Raw genomic sequence first — 20,718 nt, 5'->3', positions numbered from 1 at the left:
CAGGCGGCCTCGCCTCCCCGGCCGGTGATGGTCCAAGGAGCCGCAGCCTCCATTGCCTCCTGGGGCGCTTGACACCTGTGTATGCAAATTAACCACCATCTTTGTCAGGTTAATTTGCATACTCACGCTGACTGGCTGGTGAGCATAGGGGAGGGACGGTTAATTTGCATGTTTCTCTTTTATTATATATGATGATGATGATGGCTAGCCTTGTTTATTTACGAGAGAAAATGAGACATACACAGAAGAATGACAAACTTACGTGCATCTCATATTCCTAAATCCTAAATCATTCCGCTTTTCTAACCTCACGCCCCGATAAAAACAAACTTCAGCTTACCACAAGCCTCCCCCTTTTCCTGCTCCACAGTCCCCAAGACCTGACTTCCCAGGGCCTCCCAGCCTGTGCCTTCCGCTCCTGGGCTCCTGGGATCAACTAGGCCTCGAGGACCACCTCTCCCCGGCCCTCCCACGCCTTCCGGCCCCGCCCCGCCAGGACCGCGCGGGCTCCGCTCCCGGAGCGCAAACCTAGGCCCACGTCCCGCGCCGGCGGCCCCTCGCCCCTCTCCGCCGCTGGACCGTGCGCGCCTACGAGCCCTTCCAGCCGGATCGCCGCGGTCCGGCGAGGCGGAGGCAGTCCCGCGTGGCCTCGGACCACCAGCCCGCACGCGTCGCCCCTTCCCCGGGGCGGGTGTCGCGGGCGCTCGGGCAGCCGCGCTCACCTCGTAGAGCGCCTGGACCATCTCCACCAGGACCCACTGCTCCGCGGCGGTCGCCATAGTCAGCCGCTCGGGATTCCTTCCGGAAGGCGGGCCTCAGGGACGTCAAACTGCGCGGCGCCGACCAGTGACGTCGGCGTCTGGGGGCGGGGCGGCCGAGGCTGGGCACCGCCCCGTCGCGCTTGCGCACTGGGCGGCCGGGACCGCGGGAGGATGGGCCTGGGCGCGGCCCGGCGCGGGGGAGCGGGGCGGGGAGGGGCTCTGGGACCGGTTCCTAGGCGCCGCCAGCGCCCCGCCGCGCTGGGCCCTCCGGCGGAGGCTCCGCACGCGCCCGCGCCCTCGCCCTCGCGGGCGCTGGAGCGCTGGGAGTGTTAATGTGACTGAAAACCAGGATCTTGACTCTTAAATCACGGAAGTCGTCCCAGAATGCATTGTCATTCAAAATACAGAAATGTGAATGAAAATAGCTGCTCTTCCCCGGCACGGGCGGGTGCCGCGCGTGGACAGGGGCTTCGCAGTGTTGCATAGAAGGAGGGGTGGGACCTTCCGGTGTCCTCAGTGTACGACCAAGGAAAGTCCAACATACGGAAAATTTTATCAGAGTTTATTTGAGCCAAAATTTTGAAGACATGCCCGGAACAGCCTCCCGGATTGAGAAAATGTTCCAGAGACAGGCAGTTTTGCGGCTCCTTTTATAAACTGGCATCAAAGGAGATTGGGAAAGGTTAGGTGACATCCCTGGCGGTGGCCCTCTCCAGGCTGACGGTCACAGTGAGACGGAGACGTGCTCTCACCTGGGCAGGTGCAGGCGGGACCACGGCGTCAACAACACAGAGAGGTGCTGTGCGGCCCAAGGCAACTGAGCTCTCCTGCCCTTGTGCTGAGTGAGGATCGTGCCTGCCAGGGTCTGGAAGAGAAAGTTACCGGCATTTCCAAGATTTGTTATTCTAGAAAAGAGATAATAGACAGGACTCACTTAAGCTAAAAAGCGGTCGTTATCAAGAAAGATGAAAGCTGACCACGTGCGGTTACTTTCTGTCACCATGTTCCTAAGGCCTGACATGCCCTCTCTCCCCTCCAAAGATGTCAGGTTTAGATTACAACACTTTTCTTTTGTACACAATAATCCTCACCCCCACTCTTGCCCTCATCCTCTACCTCGCCCTCATCTAGCCCTAGCCCTAACCCTAATCCTAATGTTAAAATAACCTAACCCAGTGATGGCGAACCTTTTGAGCTCGGCGTGTCAGCATTTTGAAAAACCCTAACTTAACTCTGGTGCCGTGTCACATATAGAAATTTTTTGATATTTGCAACCATAGTAAAACAAGGACTTATATTTTTGATATTTATTTTATATATTTAAATGCCATTTAACAGAAAAATCAACCAAAAAAATGAGTTTGCGTGTCACCTCTGACAACGCGTGTCATAGGTTCGCCATCACTGGCCTAACCCTAGCCCTAGCCATAGCCCTAGCCCTAGCCCTAGCCCTAACAATAACAATAACCCTAAACCTAATGTTAGCCCTATCCCTAATAGGGTTAGGGTTAACCCTAACCCTAGCCCTAGCCCAAACCCTAACCCTAACCCTAAACCTAACCTTAACCCTAGCTGTAGCCCTAATCATAACCCTAGCCCTAACCCTAGGGCTAGTCTTAACTGTAACACTAACCCTAACCCTAACACTAGGCCTCACGCCAACCCAAACCCTAAACTTAACCCAACCCTAAAACCTTGCCCTAACTCTGACACTAACCTAACCCTAAACCTAATCCTATCCCTAACCCTAACCTTAACTCACCAGGAGATTCCAATGTGCAGACAAGGAGCCAGACACTGACCCTAACACTATCCCTTGCCCTAGTCTTAGCCTAACCCCAACACAAGCCTGATCCCTAGCCCTAGTTCTAACCCTAACCCTAACCCTAACCCTAGCCCTGGCCCTCACCAAAACACTAACCTTAATCCTAAACCTGATACTAAACTTAACCCTAAACATAGCAAAACCCTAACCCTAACCCTGGCCCTAGACCTAGCTCTAACCCTAGCCATATCACTAAACCAAACACTAGCCATAGCCCTAATCTTAACCCTAACATTAACCCTAGCTCTAACTCTAAACCTAACCCAACCCTAAAACCTAACTCTAACCTAGCCTAGCCCTAACACTAACCCTTATCTAAACCTAACCCTATCCTAGCCCTAGCCCTAGCCCTAAACCTAACCCTAACTTGAACTCACCAGGTGATTCCAGTGTATATCCAAGGACCCAGATTCTAATTCTTGCCCTAGCTATAATTCTACCCCTTACCCTAACTCACCAGGTGATACCACTGTGCATTGAAGGACACATACAATAATCCTAAACCTAACTCTAGCCCTAGACCTGTTCCTAACCCTAACACTAACACTAATCCTAATCCGAACCCTAGCCTTGTCTTAATGTTCACACTAACCCTAACCCTAACACTAGTTTTAGCCCTAAACCTAACCCTAACTATAAAGCTAACTCTAGCCCTAGACCTAATCGTAAATCTAACCCTAACTCTAAAACTAGTAGCCCTAACCCTAACCCTATACCTAGCCCTAGCCTTAGCCCTAGCCCTAAACCTAGTCCTATCTCTAGCCCTAACCCTAACATTAACCCTCCAGGAGATTCCAATGTGCAGACAAGGAACCAGGAGCTGACCCTAACCCTAACCATAACACTAACCCTGCCCTAGCCTTAGCCCTAACCCCAACACAAGACCTATCCTTAGCCCTAATTCTAACCCTAACACTAACCATAGCCCTAGCCTTAGCCCTAACCCCAACACAAGCCCTATCCCTAGCCCTAATTCTAACCCTAACCCTAACCCTAATCCTAGCCCTAGCCCTAACCCTAGCCCCCACCAAAACACCAACCCTACCCCTGACCCTAAACTTAACCCTAAACGTAACAAAACCCCAACCCTAACCCCAACTCTAGATCTAGCTCTACCCCTAACCCTAATGCTACCCCTACCCCTAGTCCTAGCCTTAGCCCTAGCACTAAACCAAACACTAGCCATAGCCCTGATCTTAACCCTAACACTAACCCTAGTGCTAACCCTAACCCCAACTCTAAAACCTAACTCTAACCCTAGCTCTAGCCCTAACATTAACCTTTATCTAAACCTAACCCTAATCCTAATGCAACCCTAAATGCTAATCTTAACCCTAGCCCTAGCCCAAACTCTAACACTAACCTAACCCTAAACCTAATCCTAGCCCAAGCACTAACCCAAACCCTACCTGAATCCCAACTCTCCAGGTGATTCCAATGTGCACAAGGACCCAGATGCTAACCCTAACCCTAACCCTATCATTAATACGTGCTCTAGCCCTAGCTCTAACCCTCATCCTAACCTTAGTCCTAGCCCTAACCATAACCATAACAATAGCCCTAGCACTAATATTAACCCTATACCTAACCCTAACCCTAAACATAACACTAACCATAACTTTAAGCCCAGCTGTAACCCTAAACCTAATCCAACTGTAACACCTAACACTAATCCTACCAATTCCAATGTGCATCCAAGGACCCAGATGCTAACCCGAACCCTAACCCTAGCCCTAGTCCTAGGCCTAACCTAAACCCTAACCTTAATTTTAATCCTAATCCTATCCCTAGCCCTAATATTAACACTAATCCTAATTGTAGCCTTAGCCCTAAACCTAACCCTAATCCTAGGACTAGCCCTTGTCTTAACCCTAAATCTAACCCTAACCTGGCTCTAACCTTAACCCTAACCATAGCCATAAAACCTAATCTTAACCTAACCTAAACCCAAACTCTAGCCAAAAACCTTACACTAACCCTAGCCCTAAACCTAACCTTATCCTAGCCCAGTGATGGCGAACCTTTTGAGCTCGGCATGTCAGCATTTTGAAAAACCCTAACAATGCTGGTGCCATGTCACATATAGAAATTTTTTGATATTTGAAACCATAGTAAAACAAAGATTTATATTTTTGATATTTATTTTATATATTTAAATGCCATTTAACAAAGAAAAATCAACCAAAAAAATGAGTTTGCGTGTCACCTCTGACACGCGTGTCATAGGTTCACCATCACTGTCCTAGCCTAACTGTTAGCCCTAAAACTAACCTAACCATAACCCTACCCCTAAAACTAACTCTAACCTTAACCCTAGTCCTATCCCTAACTATAACACTAACCCTAACACTAGCCCTAACCCTAAACCTAGCCCTAAAACTAACCCTAACCCTACCCCTAGTCCTAACTATAACACTAACCCTATCCTTATCCCTAACCTTAACCCTAGGGCAAGGCCTACCCTTAAAACTAGCCCTAACCCTAATCCTAACACTAACCCTAGTTTTAGCTCTAGCCCTAAACCTAACGTAACCCCAGCACTAAACCTAAACCAAAAGCCCTGAAACCTAACCCTAATCCTAGCCCTAACCCTAAACCTAATTCTAAAACTAGCCCTAGCCCTAATCTTAACACTGACCCTAACCCTATCATAACCCAAACCCTAGACATCATCATAACACTCACACTAACCTAAAACCTAACACTAACCTTAACCCTAACCCTAGCCATAGTTCTAATCATAACCATAGCCATAACCATAACCATAACCATAACCCTGGACCTAATCCTAACCATAACCCTAGCAGTAAAACTAAACCTAACCTTAGCCCTAACCATAACACTTACCCTAACCATAACCCCAACTCTAACGCTAATCCTAACCCAAACCTGAAACCTAACCCTAACCCTAGCCCTAGCCCTAACCCTAACCCTAACCCTACCCCTACCCCTAATAATAGCTCTAGCCCTAAACCTAGCCCTAACCATAACCATAACCCTAACCCTAACCATAGCCCTAGCCCTAATCTGAACCCTAACCTAACTGTAACCTTGGCCCTAACCCTAATGTAGCCCTAAACCTAACCCTAACCGTAGCTCTAGGCCTAACTAGAACAGCAATCCTAAGCCTAACCTTAGCCCTAACTGAAATGTAACCCTGACCCTAAACCTAACCCTAGCCCTAATTTACCCCTAACCTGCTACATAACCCTAGCCCTAAACCTTACACTAACCCTAGCCCTAAACCAAACCCTAGCCCTAATCTTACCCCTAACTCTAACCCTAACCCTGTCCCTAACACTAACACTAACCCTAATCCTAACCCTAACCCTGACTCCAACTCTCAAGTGACTCCAATGTGCAGCCAAAGATCCAGAGGCTAACCCTAGCCCTAACCCTAATTCTAACCCCAGCTCTAACCCTAAACCTAACCCAACCCTAAACCAAACTCTAACGCTAGCACTAGTCCTAAACCTAACCCTAACCAAAATGACTTACCTCCCAAATTGAACAGAATGAGTATAATTCTATATATTATGAATGGGTGTCCCCACTTCTACTAGGCAAGATCTAAAGGTCTGTTCTACGTAAGCTCCTCTTGAAAGGTAAAAGTCAGAGATATTAAGAACAATTTTGGTAAACACACCTAAATATTTTGATTTCTTTGGATGGAATTAGTTCTTCAGCCAGATCAACAGTGGTCAAGCGCCTGCGGATAGTGAATGCTGCCTTCAAAAGACGACCTTGAGGTGCTCCTTGGGTTCAGTCACCCGTTCTTCCCCTCTGGGGCCCTCTGCACTCTGGTGAGATGGAGCCAGGGCTTCACCCCGCCAGCTTCAGAACAGTGGGAGTGCTGAGAAGCACGTTTCAGGGTCCCGTTCATTTCTCCTCCAGATGGCCCATCGTCCTTGCTCTGCTCATATCTGTCTAACTGCCTACTCCCCCTGCTCCCCGCCAGGATCTTGGCATTGAATTCTTTTAGAGAAAAGGAGCATAGGGTCACTTCCATAGCTGCTTCATGCTGAGGAGGGACGAAGTTTTCTTTCAGAGCCAAGAGATCCTTGCTCTCTGTCAGAGGGACGATGATGCCTGGACATGGAAGGAGGTATCTAGAGGTGGTACTCCCTGAGTGTGAGTAGGGCTTGTAACCTTATGGAAACAAACTGTGCTATAAATTTTAGTATTATTGGGGTAAAAGCTAGAGATAAATTCAGGATCTAATTCAATTCATAGGTGAAAAAATTAAAGCTTTGAATATAATATTCACACTGTGTGTTATAGTCTACTGAAACACAATTTTCCCCCTAAATCACCCTCATTTTTATTAAGGAGCCAAATTAAGACCAATTTATCTACTGTATTAAGTCTAGTTTCAATTTGGCCTGATCATTTGCATGAACACAATAAGAATAGCAATTGATCATTTAGGCTTTTAAAAAAAAAATCTGCTTTGCCCTCGCTGGTTTGGCTCAGTGGATAGAGTGTCAGCCTGTGGACTGAAGGGTCTGGGTTTGATTCCAGTCAAGGGCACATGCCAGCATTGCAGGCTCGATCTCCAGTAGGCCCCGCGCACCCCTCTCTGCCTGAGTCACAGAACCTGAGTCCGCACATGGAGATGTGGTGAGCGCGGCCAGATGCTGCGGGCCAGGGCGCAGTGTAGGCCTCTGGGCCGGCCAGTGGTGCGGCACAGAAGCTGGGTGGGCAGCGCGTTTTTCTCCTGGCCAACCTTGCAGACTGGCTTCTGTGCGAAGCCATGGGAAGCCCGACTGGCCCTTGTGGTCCCAGAGGCTGCAGCCCAGCTCACCTGGAAGAGGCCATGTGGGTGTCGGGTGCCCAGCACCTGAGTATGGGGGCTTCCCCTGTGTGCAAGCCCTGGCATCCCAGGGGAGGGTAGCAGGGAGAGTGAGAGCGAGCTAGGCAGACACCCCGCATTCTCACCCAACCTCCATCCCCATCACTGCCGCCCTCAGGTAGCCCACAAGAGGTCGTGCCACTGATACCTGCCATGTTCCGCGCCCCCCTGGTGGTCAGTGCGCTCATAGCAAGTGGTCGAACTCCAGATCAAAAGACCACCAGAGGGGACAATTTGCATATTAGGCTTTTATTATATAGGATAATAGTCTACACAATTTATCATTTTACTTAGAAACTTCCTCAGCTAGTTATCTTAGTTCATCACTTGCAAGTTCTGTTTTCCATATAAACATAGGACACAATTCAGCCAAGTTCTTTGCCACCATATTCACAAGGACTGCCTTTCCTGCAATTTCCAACAACATGCTGCTCATTGTCTCCTGAGCCCTCAGAAGGAACGCTTTGAACATCCATACTTACTAACATTCTATTCGTGATGAGAGATGCATTTTCTGAGATAACAGAAACTTTCTCTACCATGCTCCTTCTCAGCAAGAATTGCCTCTAAAGTCCTTATTTCCATTAATAGTCTCTTTGAGGAAGGCTAGGCTTTTCTCTCATGCACCTCAAAGTTCTTCCTGCCTCTCCCATTACCTAATTCCAAAGCCACATCCACAGTTTTAGTTGTAGCAGCACTCCACTTTCCAGTACCAAAATCTGTATTAATTTTCTAGGGCTTCTGTAACAAATGACCCCAACTCAGTAGCTTGGAACAAGAGAAGCTTGTTCTCTTACAGTTCTGGAGGCCAGACGTAAAATCAAGGTGTCCGAATGGGCGCGCTCCTCCCGAGGGCTCTAGGGGAGGCTCTTTCCTCGCTCCTTCCGGGTTTTGGTGGCTCCAGACATTCCTTTGCTTGTGGCGACAATCCTCTCATTTCTACCTCAGTCTTACATGGCTTTCTCCTCTTTCTCTATGTGTCTCTCCTCTTGGTTTCCTAGAAGGAAACTTGTCATTGGCTTTAGGGCACATCTGGATTATCCAGGATAACTTCATTTTGGGATCCTTAACTACATCTGTTTATGACCCTTTTGCAAATAAGGTCACACTCATGGGTTCTGAGAGTCAGGACGTGGAGATGTCTTTTTAGGGGCCACTATTCAACCCACTGCAGCCTCCTTCCCTTCCTGATCCCACCACCCTACTCTCCCTCCAGTTTTTCCCGAGAATGCTTTAATAAACCATTTCACACAAATTCTTTCTTTTCTTTTTTTTAAATTAAATCTTTATTGTTCAGATTATTACATTAGTTACTCTTTTTTCCCACCATAACTCCCCTCCACCCAGTTCCCACCCCACCCTCCGCCCTCACTCCCCACCCACTGTCCTCATCCATAGGTGCACGATTATTGTCCAATCTCTTCCCTCACCCCACACTCCTTCACCCACCGCCCCCCAAGAATAGTCAGTCCATTCCCTTTCTATGTCCCTGATTCAATTACAATCACCAGTTCATACTGTTCATCAAATTATTTATTCCCTTGATTTTTAGATTCACTTGTTGATAGATGTTTATTTGTTGTTCATAATTTGTATCTTTACCTTTTTCTTCTTCTTCCTCTTCTTAAAGGATACCTTTCAGCATTTCATATAATCCTGGTTTGGTGGTGATGAACTCCTTTAGCTTTTCCTTATCTGTGAAGCTCTTTATCGGGCCTTCACTTCTGAATGATAGCTTTGCTGGATAAAGTAGTCTTGGTTGTAGGTGTTTGGTACTCATCATATGAATATTTCTTGCCACTCCCTTCTGGCCTGCAAAGTTTCTGATGAGAAATCAGCTGACAGTTGTATGGGTACTCCCTTGTAGGTAACTGATTTTCTTTCTCTTGCTGCTTTTAGGATTCTCTCTTTGTCTTTTGCTCTTGGCATTTTAATGATGATGTGTCTTGGTGTGGTCCTCTTTGGATTCCTTTTGTTTGGGGTTCTCTGCGCTTCCTGGACTTGTAAGTCTATTTCTTTCACCAAGTAGGGGAAGTTTTCTGTCATTATTTCTTCAAATAGGTTTTCAATATCTTGTTCTCTCTCATCTTCTGGCACCCCTATAATTCGGATGTTGGTACACTTGAAGCAGTCCCAGAGGCTCCTTACACTATCTTCGTATTTTTGGATTCTTTTTTCATTTTGCTTTTCTGGTTGGGTGTTTTTTGCTTCTTTGTATTTCAAATCTTTGACTTGATTCTTGCCATCCTCTGGTCTGCTGTTGGGAGTCTGTATAATATTCTTTATTTCAGTCAGTGTATGCTTAATTTCTAGTTGGTCCTTTATCACAACATCGATGGTCTCATTAGATTTCTTGAGGATCTCACTACATTTTTTTTTTATTGCTTAAAGTATTACAAAGGGTATTACATATGTGTCCATTTTATCCCCCTGCCCTAGACAGTCCCCCAGCCTCCCCTATCCCCCAGTGTCTTATGTCCATTGGTTATGCTTATATGCATGCATTCAAGTCCTTTTAGTTGATCTCTTACCCCCATACCTCCTGCCACCCAACCCTCCCCGGCCTTCCTGCTGCAGTTTGACAATCTGTTTGAGGCAGCTCTGCCTCTGTATCTATTATTGTTCAAAAGTTTATAATGGTCTCTATTATCCATGAATGAGTGAGATCATGTGGTATTTTTCCTTCATTGACTGGCTTATTTCACTTAGCATAATGCTCTCCAGCTCCATCCATGACGTTGCAAACGGTAAGAGTTCCTTCCTTTTTAGAGCAGCATAGTATTCCATCGTGTAGATGTACCACAGTTTTCTAATCCATTCATCTACTGATGGGCACTTAGGCTGTTTCCAGATCTTAGCTATGGTGAATTGTGCTGCTATGAACATAGGGGTGCATATATCCTTTCTGATTGGTGTTTCTGGTTTCTTGGGATATATTCCTAGAAGTGGGATCACAGGGTCAAATGGGAGTTCCATTTTCAGTTTTTTTTTTTTTTTTTTATTGCTTAAAGTATTACAAAGGGTATTACATATGTGTCCATTTTATCCCCCCGCCCTAGACAGTCCCCCAGCCTCCCCTATCCCCCAGTGTCTTATGTCCATTGGTTATGCTTATATGCATGCATACAAGTCCTTTAGTTGATCTCTTACCCCCCTACCTCCTGCCACCCAACCCTCCCCGGCCTTCCCGCTGCAGTTTGACAATCTGTTTGAGGCAGCTCTGCCTCTGTATCTATTATTGTTCAAAAGTTTATAATGGTCTCTATTATCCATGAATGAGTGAGATCATGTGGTATTTTTCCTTCATTGACTGGCTTATTTCACTTAGCATAATGCTCTCCAGCTCCATCCATGACGTTGCAAATGGTAAGAGTTCCTTCCTTTTTAGAGCAGCATAGTATTCCATCGTGTAGATGTACCACAGTTTTCTAATCCATTCATCTACTGATGGGCACTTAGGCTGTTTCCAGATCTTAGCTATGGTGAATTGTGCTGCTATGAACATAGGGGTGCATATATCCTTTCTGATTGGTGTTTCTGGTTTCTTGGGATATATTCCTAGAAGTGGGATCACAGGGTCAAATGGGAGTTCCATTTTCAGTTTTTTAAGGAAACTCCATACTGTCTTCCATAGTGGCTGCACCAGTCTGCATTCCCACCAGCAGTGCACAAGTGTTCCTTTTTCTCCACATCCTCTCCAGCACTTGTCGTTTGTTGATTTGTTGATGATAGCCAGTCTGACAGGTGTGAAATGGTACCTCATTGTTGTTTTGATTTGCATCTCTCGGATGATTAGTGACTTTGAGCATGTTTTCATATGTCTCTTGGCTTTCTGAATGTCCTCTTTTGAAAGGTGTCTATTTAGGTCCTTTGCCCATTTTTTGATTGGATTGTTTATCTTCCTTTTGTTAAGTTGTATGAGTTCCCTATAGATTTTGGATATTAGGCCCTTATCAGATATGACATTGGCAAATATGTTTTCCCACACAGTGGGTTTTCTCGTTGTTTTGTTGATGGTTTCTTTTGCTGTGCAGAAGCTTTTTATTTTGATGTAGTCCCATTTGTTCATTTTCTCTTTAGTTTCAAGTGCCCTAGGAGCTGTATCAGTGAAGAAATTGCTTCGGCATATGTCTGAGATTTTGTTGCCTTTGGATTGATTCTTCTAGAATTTTTATGGTTTCCTGTCATACATTTAAGTCCTTTATCCATTTTGAGTTTATTTTTGTGTATGGTGTAAGTTGGTGGTCGAGTTTCACATTCTTTCATATATCTGTCCAATTTTCCCAACACCATTTATTGAAGAGACTATCTTGGCTCCATTGTATGTTCTTGCCTCCTTTGTCAAATATTAATTGAGCATATTGGTTCGGGCCGATTTCTGGGCTCTCTATTCTATTCCATTGATCTATATGCCTATTCTTGTGCCAGTACCAGGCAGTTTTGAGAACAGTGGCTTTGTAATACAACTTGATATCTGGTATTGAGATCCCACCTACTTTGTTCTTTTTCAGGATTGCTGCAGCTATTCGGGGTCTTTTTTTATTCCAGATGAATTTTTGGAGAGTTCGTTCTAGATCTCTGAAGTATGCCGTTGGTATTTTAATGGGAAGTGCGTTGAATTTATAGATTGCTTTGGGTAGTATGGACATTTTAATGATGTTGATTCTACCAATCCATGAACACGGTATGTTCTTCCATCTGTTTATGTCTTCCTCTATATCTTTTTTCAACGTCCTGTAGTTTTCTGAGTAGAGGTCTTTTACCTCTTTAGTTAAGTTTATTCCTAGGTAGCTTAATTTTTTTGGTGCGATGGTAAACGGGATTGTTTTTATAATCTCTCTTTCTGAAAGTTCACTATTGGTGTATAGAAATGCCTCAGATTTCTTGGGGTTAATTTTGTATCCTGCTACATTGCCAAATTCATGTATTAAGTCTAGTAGCTTTTTGATGGAGTCTCTAGGGTTTTGTATGTATAATATCATGTCGTCTGCAAATAAGGACAGTTTTACTTCCTCTTTTCCAATTTGGATGCCTTTTATTTCTTCTTCTTGCCTAATTGCAATGGCTAACACTTCCAGTACTATGTTGAACAGGAGTGGTGAGAGGGGGCATCCCTGTCTTGTTCCTGTTCTTAGGGGAAATGGTGTTAGTTTTTGTCCATTGAGTATGATGTTGGCTGTGGGCCTGTCATATATGGCTTTTATTATGTTGAGGTATGATCCTTCTACTCCCACCTTGCTGAGAGTTTTTATCAAAAATGGATGTTGAATTTTGTCAAATGCTTTTTCTGCATCAATTGATATGACCATGTGTTTTTTTTCATTCAATTTGTTTATGTGATGTATCACGTTTATTGATTTGCAGATATTGTACCATCCTTGCATCCCTGGGATAAATCCTACTTGGTCATGGTATATGATCTTTCTGATGTACTGCTGGATCCGATTTGCTAAGATTTTGTTGAGGATTTTGGCATCTATGTTCATGAGGGATATTGGCCTGTAATTCTCTTTCATTGTGTTGTCTTTACCTGGTTTTGGTATTAGGGTGATACTGGCTTCATAGAATGAGCTTGGAAGTGTTCCTTCCTCTTGAATTTTTTGTAGTAGTCTGAGGAGGATAGGTTTTAGTTCTTCCTTGAATGTTTGGTAAAACTCCCCTGTGAAGCCGTCTGGTCCTGGGCTTTTGTTTGATGGAAGCTTTTTGATGACTGCTTCAATTTCTTCCATAGTTATTGGCCTTGCGTTGGTGGTATAGTGGTGAGCATAGCTGCCTTCCATAGTTATTGGCCTGTTGAGATTTTTAGATTCTTCCTGATTGAGTGTTGGAATGTTGTATTTTTCTAGGAACTTGTCCATTTCCTCCAGGTTGTCTAGTTTGTTGGAGTAGAGCTGTCCATAGTATTTTTTAACAATCATTTGTATTTCTGTGGGGACTGTTGTTATTTCGCCTCTATCATTTCTGATTTTGTTTATTTGGGTCCTCTCTCTTTGCTTCTTGGTGAGTCTGGCTAGAGGTTTGTCAATCTTGTTTATCCTTTCAAAGAACCAGCTCTTGGTTTCATTGATTTTCTGTATTGTTTTTTTGGTCTCTATGTCATTTATTTCTGCTCTAATCTTTATTATCTCCTTCCTTCTGCTCACTCTGGGCTTTTCTTGTTGCTCTCTTTCTAATTCTTTGAGTTGTAGAGTTAGATGATTTACTACCATTTTTTCTTGTTTTTTTGAGATAGGCCTGTAGAGCTATAAACTTCCCTCTCAGGACTGCTTTCATTGTGTCCCATAGGTTTTGGATTGTTGTGTTTTCATTGTCATTAGTTTCCAGGATGTTTTGAATTTCTTCTTTGATTTCATTGGTAACCCAATCAATATTTAATAGCATGCTATTCAGCTTCCAGGTGTTTGAGTATTTTGGGTTGTTTTTATTGTAGTTTATTTCTAATATTATGCCATCGTGGTCTGCGAAGACGCTTTTTATGATTTCAATCTTCTTGAATTTGGGGATACTTTGCTTGTGACCCAATATATGGTCTATTTTTGAATATGTGTCATGAGCACTTGAGTAGAATGTATATTCCGTGGCACTGGGGTGAAGTGTTCTGAAGATGTCTATTAAGTCCATCTGATCTAGTGAGTCATTTAGGATTGCTGTATCTTTGGTGATTGTTTGTCTAGCGGACTTATCCAGTGCTGTCAGTGGTGTATTAAAGTCCCCTACTATGATTGTATTGTTGTTGATCTCTCCTTTGATATCTTCCAGGAGTTTTTTTTATGAATTTGGGTGCTCCTGCATTGGGTGCATATATGTTTACCAGGGTTATATCTTCTTGTTGAATTGATCCCTTTAGTATTATGAAGTGGCCTTCCTTATCTCTTGTTATGGCCTTCACTTTGAGGTCTATTTTGTCCGATATAAGTATTGCTACCCCAGCTTTCTTTTCCTTTCCATTTGCCTGAAAGATATTTTTCCATCCTTTCACTTTCAGTCTGTGTGAGTCCCTTCTAATGAGGTGGGTTTCTTGTAGACAGCAGATGTATGGGTCATGTTTTTTTATCCATTCAGCCACTCGATGTCTTTTGTTTGGAGCATTTAGTCCGTTTACGTTTAAAGTTATTATTGAAAGGTACTTGTTTGTAGCCATTTCTTTTTTTGTGTGTAGCTGTTTTCTTTCTGAGCTTTTTAATATTTTTATACCAGTCCCTTTAGCATTCCTTGCATTGCTGGCTTGGTGGTGATAAACTCCCTTAGCCTTTTTTTGTCTGTGAAGCTTCTTATTTCCCCTTCAAGTTTGAATGATAGCCTTGCTGGATAGAGTATTCTTGGATTCAGTCCTTTGCTTTGCATCACTTTGTAAATTTCTGTCCATTCTTTTCTGGCCTGATGTGTTTCTGTTGAGAAATCATTTGACAATCTAATGGGAGATCCCTTGTATGTAACTTTCCGTCTTTCTCTTGCAGCCTGTAAGATTCTCTCTTTGTCCTGAACATTTGCCATGGTAATTATGATGTGTCTTGGTGTGGGTCTTTTCGGGTTCACCTTGTTTGGGACTCTCTGGGCTTGTGTGACTTTTTTCTTCCCCACCTCAGGGAAGTTTTCTGATATTATTTCTTCTAATAGGTTTTCTAATCCTTGTTCATCCTTCTGTTGTTCTGGTACCCCTATTATTCGTATGTTGTTCCGTTTCATGTTGTCCCAAAGCTCACTTAGGCTCTCCTCCTGTCTTTTAATTTTTTTCTCCAATTGCAGTACATTTTGGGTGTGTTTTGCTTCCTTGTCTTCTAATTCACTAATTCGGTCCTCCGCTTCTCCTAGTCTACTGTTGATACTTTCAATGGAGTTTTTCATTGCAGCTATATCACTCTTCATTTCTTCTTGGGTCTTACTTAAGTTGTTGATTTTTTCATCTGTTTCTTCTAGCTTCCTCCATATGTTATCGATTTTTTTCATCTGTTTCTTCTTGCTTCTTGCAGAGGTTGTCGATTTTTTCTTCCATCCGGTTTATGCACTCTAGGACCCTTATTCTGAATTCTTTTTCTGTCATGTTGCATGCCTCTGTATTACTTAGCTGCTTTTCTGGAGAGTCCTCCTTCTCTTTCCTTTGGGGGTTTCTTTGTCTACCCATGTTTAATCTCACTGACATATCTAGACATTGAGTCGTTCAGTGGTTGCTCCCTTGGTGGCAGTGACTCCTTGGTCTGTGGTTGCTCTTCGGGCGGTTGCGGTAGCAGCTGCTCTTCAGTTGGCAGCAGCTCCTCTGGTGGGTGCTGTTCACAGCTGAGGTGGCTCTTCTGGCTGGTGGGGCGAGGTTTCACGTACAGCTGCTGTTCCTCAGCAGAGGGTGTGGTGCTCTGGAGGTTGCTGTAGCTTCGATCTGCTGCGTTGATTTAAAGGCACAAAATACAACACAACAAGGCACCACATACCAGGCAGTATACACAAATATATTCACGATATTAATAACCCCAAATAAAGGTGACCACCCGAATTAAAAGAATTAGGGGATAAGGAGGAAGGAAGGGAAAAAGATAAAAGAGAAAAAAGAAAAGAAAAGTAGGGACCAAAAAAAGGAGTACAAAAATGTAATTGGGAAAAAGGAGGGAGGAAAATAAAAGCGAGAAAAGAAAAGAAAAGAAAAAAAAAGAAAGAGAAAAAAGAAATAAAAAGAGTGAAAAGAGAGAATGAAGTTGAAGAGGGAAAGAGACTTTTAATATGAGGAGAATACTCCTATAGAACAGCCATTAATCCCAACAGATTCCAGCAACAGCTCCCTGGAGATTAATGCAAACTTTCCAGGGGAGTTCTGCTCTTCCCGGCTGCAAACCGTCTCACCAGCTGAGCAATTTCGCCAATTCGGGGTGGATGCTATTAGTTTCAGCTGCTCACTCCATTTGCTCCAGGACAGGACCTGGGATGCGTCTGCCTATATCGCCGCCATCTTCCCTTCCTCAGCATGCAGTTTTGAAGTGAGCTGTGTCTGGTTCAAATTAAGAGTAGAGAACAGAGCTTTTTGTTCTTTCCTTCTGTGAATGTCAAGCTCAGTGTTGCAAAAACTAGAGAAAGCTTGTAATCTCATTGGAGAGAAAATTCATACCTCTGAAACCATATCCACACATAGATGTCCCCACTCGTTTCATACCAGAAAGATTTTCAGGCAAAATAGTAGCCAATAGTAAAAGTTGACAGTATTTACTACTGACTGTAATCCAGAGGCTCAGAAAGGCAAGCTGGGTTTGATTGCTGAGTTTACAAATTGGAAGATCCACTTGAGGCTAGTTCTCATGGTCTTGAATAGATTTCCAAAGTCGTCTGATTAAAAGATACTGCAATGATGCTGTTCTTTTGAGAACTTTCGTTTTAGCTCCTAATAAGAGAGAAATATGCTGAAGGGATAAGAGAGAATAAGTTTCAATGCATTGACTTGAGTCTTTGTCAATAAATCCTATCCCTTAGGCTAGTTAGTCGTGAATATGTAATCACCGGATCTCACTACATTTATCAGCGGTCTCACCAGTCTTTTCGAGGGCTTTATTAAATTTATCGGCGGCTTCTAGACAGTTCTTTAAAGACCTTAAAAGTGTGGTTTTGAACTCTATATCCAGCAGTTTGCTTTCCTCCAATTCTGTAGTTTGTGTCCTGTTTCTTTGTCTCGGCATTTTTTCTGCTTCCCTGTGTCGATAGAGTGCCTTTCTGTGCTAAGTGTCCCAATTACCTGAGGTAGACACTCTTGGTGCACCCCCTTGTGGGCTTTGTGCACAGTCTTGTTATAATTAAGCCTTGATTGTTGTAGTTAACACTGTGAGGAATTGACCTCCAGGCCAACTGGCTTTGAGAATCAGCTGTGTCTGCAGTGGGAGAACTTCTGTGCTGGAGACACCCCTCTGGGGCTAGACTTGCTTCGATGGGGCTTTGGTGCTCACTGAGTCTGTCCCCTGAGTGTGTCTTTCATGGTTCCACAGAGCTGCAAACTGGATGGTCCCACTTTGACCTCTGGGTTTCCTGGCTCCTGGATCTCTAGGGAGGTGCTAATCTAGCCTTTGCCTGAGGCTATCCAGCAAAAGTCTCCCTGCAGGGCTTGGGTGGGGCGGGTCCCACGGGATCAACAGGGCAGGGTTAGCAATTATGGCCGCTCTCGCTCTTGCCCTCAGAGGCTCTGCTTCTCAGTGTCCCAGTAATCGCTGCAAGCCCCACGGAGAGAAAGCTGCCCTAGGGTTCTGAGCGATGCCAGACAGTCCCGCTTCTCCTGTATGAGTCTGGGTCCCTAGAGACTCGCCTGAACTGGAGCTCCGAGCCTGAGACTCCCTCCCGATTGAAAACAACAACCACGCCCTCAGCCGCCAGCCCACTCCGCATGCACTTCGCACCTTAGTATTTTACTTCAGCACTGCGCCTCCTCTGAGTCTCGGTATGCTTTTCTCTTTCCTCCTGGTTGTAGAACTTCCACTCAGCCAGCCTTCCTGTGGTTCTGGATGATGTCCGTTCCATCTTTTAGTTGTATTTTTTTCACACAAATTCTTATCTCATGGTTTGCTTCTGGGAACTAAACCCAGTAGAGTTTATATCTGGAGTCTATATTGGATTTCGTTCATCTGTTTGTTTGTGCCTATTAAAATACAATATGGCTTTTAAACATTAAATTGCTTATTTTGAGATCTATGTAAATTCATGTGGACTTGTACGAAATAATACAGAGATACCGCATATGCCCTTTGCCCACTTTCCCCCAATGATAACATCTGGCAAAACTGTAGTACAATATTACAGCCAGGAAACTGACACTGACACCGCCAAGACCCAGAACTGTGTCCTTCCCACCAAGAGCCCTCATGAGCCTTTTGTAGCCACACCCACTTCCCTTCTTCACCTCAGTCCCCAGCCCCTGGTGCCCACTAATCCCCATTTCTATAGCTTTGCATATTCAGAATGTTATACAAATGAAATCAGACAATAGGGGACCCGTTAGGCATTGGCTTTTTAAATTCCGCATAATTCACAGGTCATGTCAGAGAGCTATGGGACCAAAGCCAGGAGCTCTCAACACTGTGACCTAAGACTGATGTTCTCCGTAAAACGTAATAGACACTCAACAGTGCTGTTTCCTGAGGAGAGGAGATATGAGGTAAAAGAAACAGACAAATAAAATTAATTTAGCATATTTTCCCAGTGAGCCGGAGGTGGCAGGTACCGGTAGTTACTTTCATTCCCGAGTTGTATTTCATGCTGTGGATGTGCGGCAGCTTGCTAGACCACTCCCATGTGGCAGGGCACTTGACTGATTTCCAGTTTGAGGCTATTGGGAATAAAGCAGCTACGAACATTTGTGTAGTTTCTGGTGTGAATATCACCTTTCCTATCTCTGGGCTACATTCCTCGGAGTGCAATTGTGGGTCATATGGTAATTTTATGTTTAGTTTTACAAGAAACTGCCAAACTATGTTCCGTAGCGGCTGTGACCATTCCGCACCCTCACAGGCAACACCGGACGGTCCGGTTCCCCTCGTCCCCGGTGCTGTCACAGTCCCTTACTGTTCATGCGGCCTGTGTGCGTCATGGTTTTGACTTGAATTACCTAATAAAGACGGCAAAGGTCTATCTATCGCCTTTGGTGAAATGTCTATTCATGTCATTTGCTCCTTTATTAATTGGATTGCTTGTTATTTACTGTTTAGTTTTGAGAGCTCTTTGTATATTCTTGATACTATCCCATATTGTTTAAATACGCTGTAGCTTTGCCCTGGCCAGTTTCTCAGTGGTTGGAGCATCAGCCCATGGACCGAAGTGTCCAGGATTCAATTCCAGTCAAGGGTATGTACCTTGGTTGCAGGCTCGATCCCTGCACCGGTCGGGGCATGTGCAGGAGGCAGCCTGTTGCTGTGTCTCTCTCACATCCTGTTTCTCTCTCTGTCTCTCCCCTCCCTTCCACTCTTTCTAAAACTCAGTGGGAAAATAAATAAATAAATAAATAAATACACTGTAGCATTGTATTTTGTTCTTGGTGAATGTGGCAATTCATTTGGCTCACCAGACACATATTCAACCACCATTCCTTCTGCCTTCCTCTACTATAAAGGTAGGAGAGCTAAATAGTTGATTTTCCTAGCCATCTTCCAGAGGCAGTGATAGGTGAGGCTTATGGAGACAGCTGAGTTATTTCCACCCTTTAAGCATAATGAATAATGCCCTAATGAACTTTGTGTGCTGGGTTTTGTGTGGACATCTGTTTTATTTCCCCTTGGGCACCTACCTAGGAGTGCAAGTGCTGAGTCATGAGGTTAACTCTATGCTTAGTATTTTGAGGAACTGCCAAACTATGTTCCAAAGCTGCAGCATCATCTTACATTCCTACAAGCAATGTATGTTGGTTCCAATTTCTCCACATCCTCACCAACATTTGTTGCCATCTCTCTTTTTGGCTATAAGTATTCTATGTGGGTGTAAAATGGCATCTCACAGTGAGTTTGAAACAATGGGTCCGAGGCCACCTGTCAAATTAGGCAGAGACAGGGTTGAATCGTATATGAGCGTTTATTCCAATACTGCCGGCAGTGTGGGTAGAGCAGTCTGTCACCCTGGAAATTCTGCTCTGACCCCCTCGCCAGTTGGCTGGTTATATGTACACGAGGGAGAAGACAGCTACGTGCAGCTGTGAGCAGCAAGTGTAACAGGGAAAGGGGAGGGGAGGGTCTGCAGTCCAGCCTTCAGGAGCTCAAGTCCAATAACAAGGTGGCTAACCTATGATGTCACACACAGCTCAGAGCTCAAGTCCAATAACAAGGTGGCTAATCTATGATGTCACACACAGCTCAGCCCGTTCCTGGGACCGGAGACTGGTCAGCGTTCCTGAGGCAAACTCCAGGAGGAGGTCAGGGTCCCGCCCAGCCACCAAATCAAAGCATGTCCTGTCCTTGTCTGTTCTCAAAATGTATTTCTTTTCTGAGTCATGGACCCCCCCTGAGGCACCTTATCTTTCTACAGACTTGTTCCACCTCCAGTGTCCCAGGGTCTATAAGGAAGCCTCTCATCCAGAGTTAGTGAGGTGAGTCCTCATTGGACATCATCAGCCCTGGTCCTTCCCCTCAGCTCCACGCCTGTTCATTCAACAGTACTCGGCATCTCAGTGCAGCCTTCTAGATGCAGCAAACTTCACCCATCGCCAGCACCCAGTCTCTCAGTGTCACCTCAGAGGGTGATGAGTGTAGAGAAAAAGTGAAGAGGGGAAAGGGGGTACACATGGTGCAGGGTGGACCTTTAGGTGGTGTGCCTCAGGAGCATCTTCCTTCGTG

At 44.7% G+C, this 20,718-nt stretch overlaps 1 protein-coding gene across 3 annotated transcripts in view; it reads right to left on the bottom strand.

Moving 5' to 3' along the window:
• Positions 1-805, bottom strand: part of SPTLC1 (serine palmitoyltransferase long chain base subunit 1) — an 89,578-nt gene extending 88,773 nt beyond the window's left edge. For 2 of the 3 annotated variants that reach the window (XM_081103216.1, XM_081103217.1), the window contains exon 1: positions 723-805. In XM_081103216.1, coding sequence (XP_080959342.1) covers positions 723-779 — 57 coding nt within the window. In that variant the 5' untranslated portion in view covers positions 780-805. The remainder of the gene's footprint in view (positions 1-722) is intronic. The other variant, XM_081103218.1, reaches the window with a different exon arrangement.
• Positions 806-20,718: the final 19,913 nt, after the last annotated feature.

The sequence above is a fragment of the Myotis nattereri genome (genome assembly GCF_964212035.1).
Source record: "Myotis nattereri genome assembly, chromosome: 12".
NCBI lineage: Eukaryota > Metazoa > Chordata > Mammalia > Chiroptera > Vespertilionidae > Myotis > Myotis nattereri.
The sequence above is the reverse complement of the archived record's forward strand: the minus strand, read 5'-3'. Positions and strand labels throughout refer to the sequence as shown.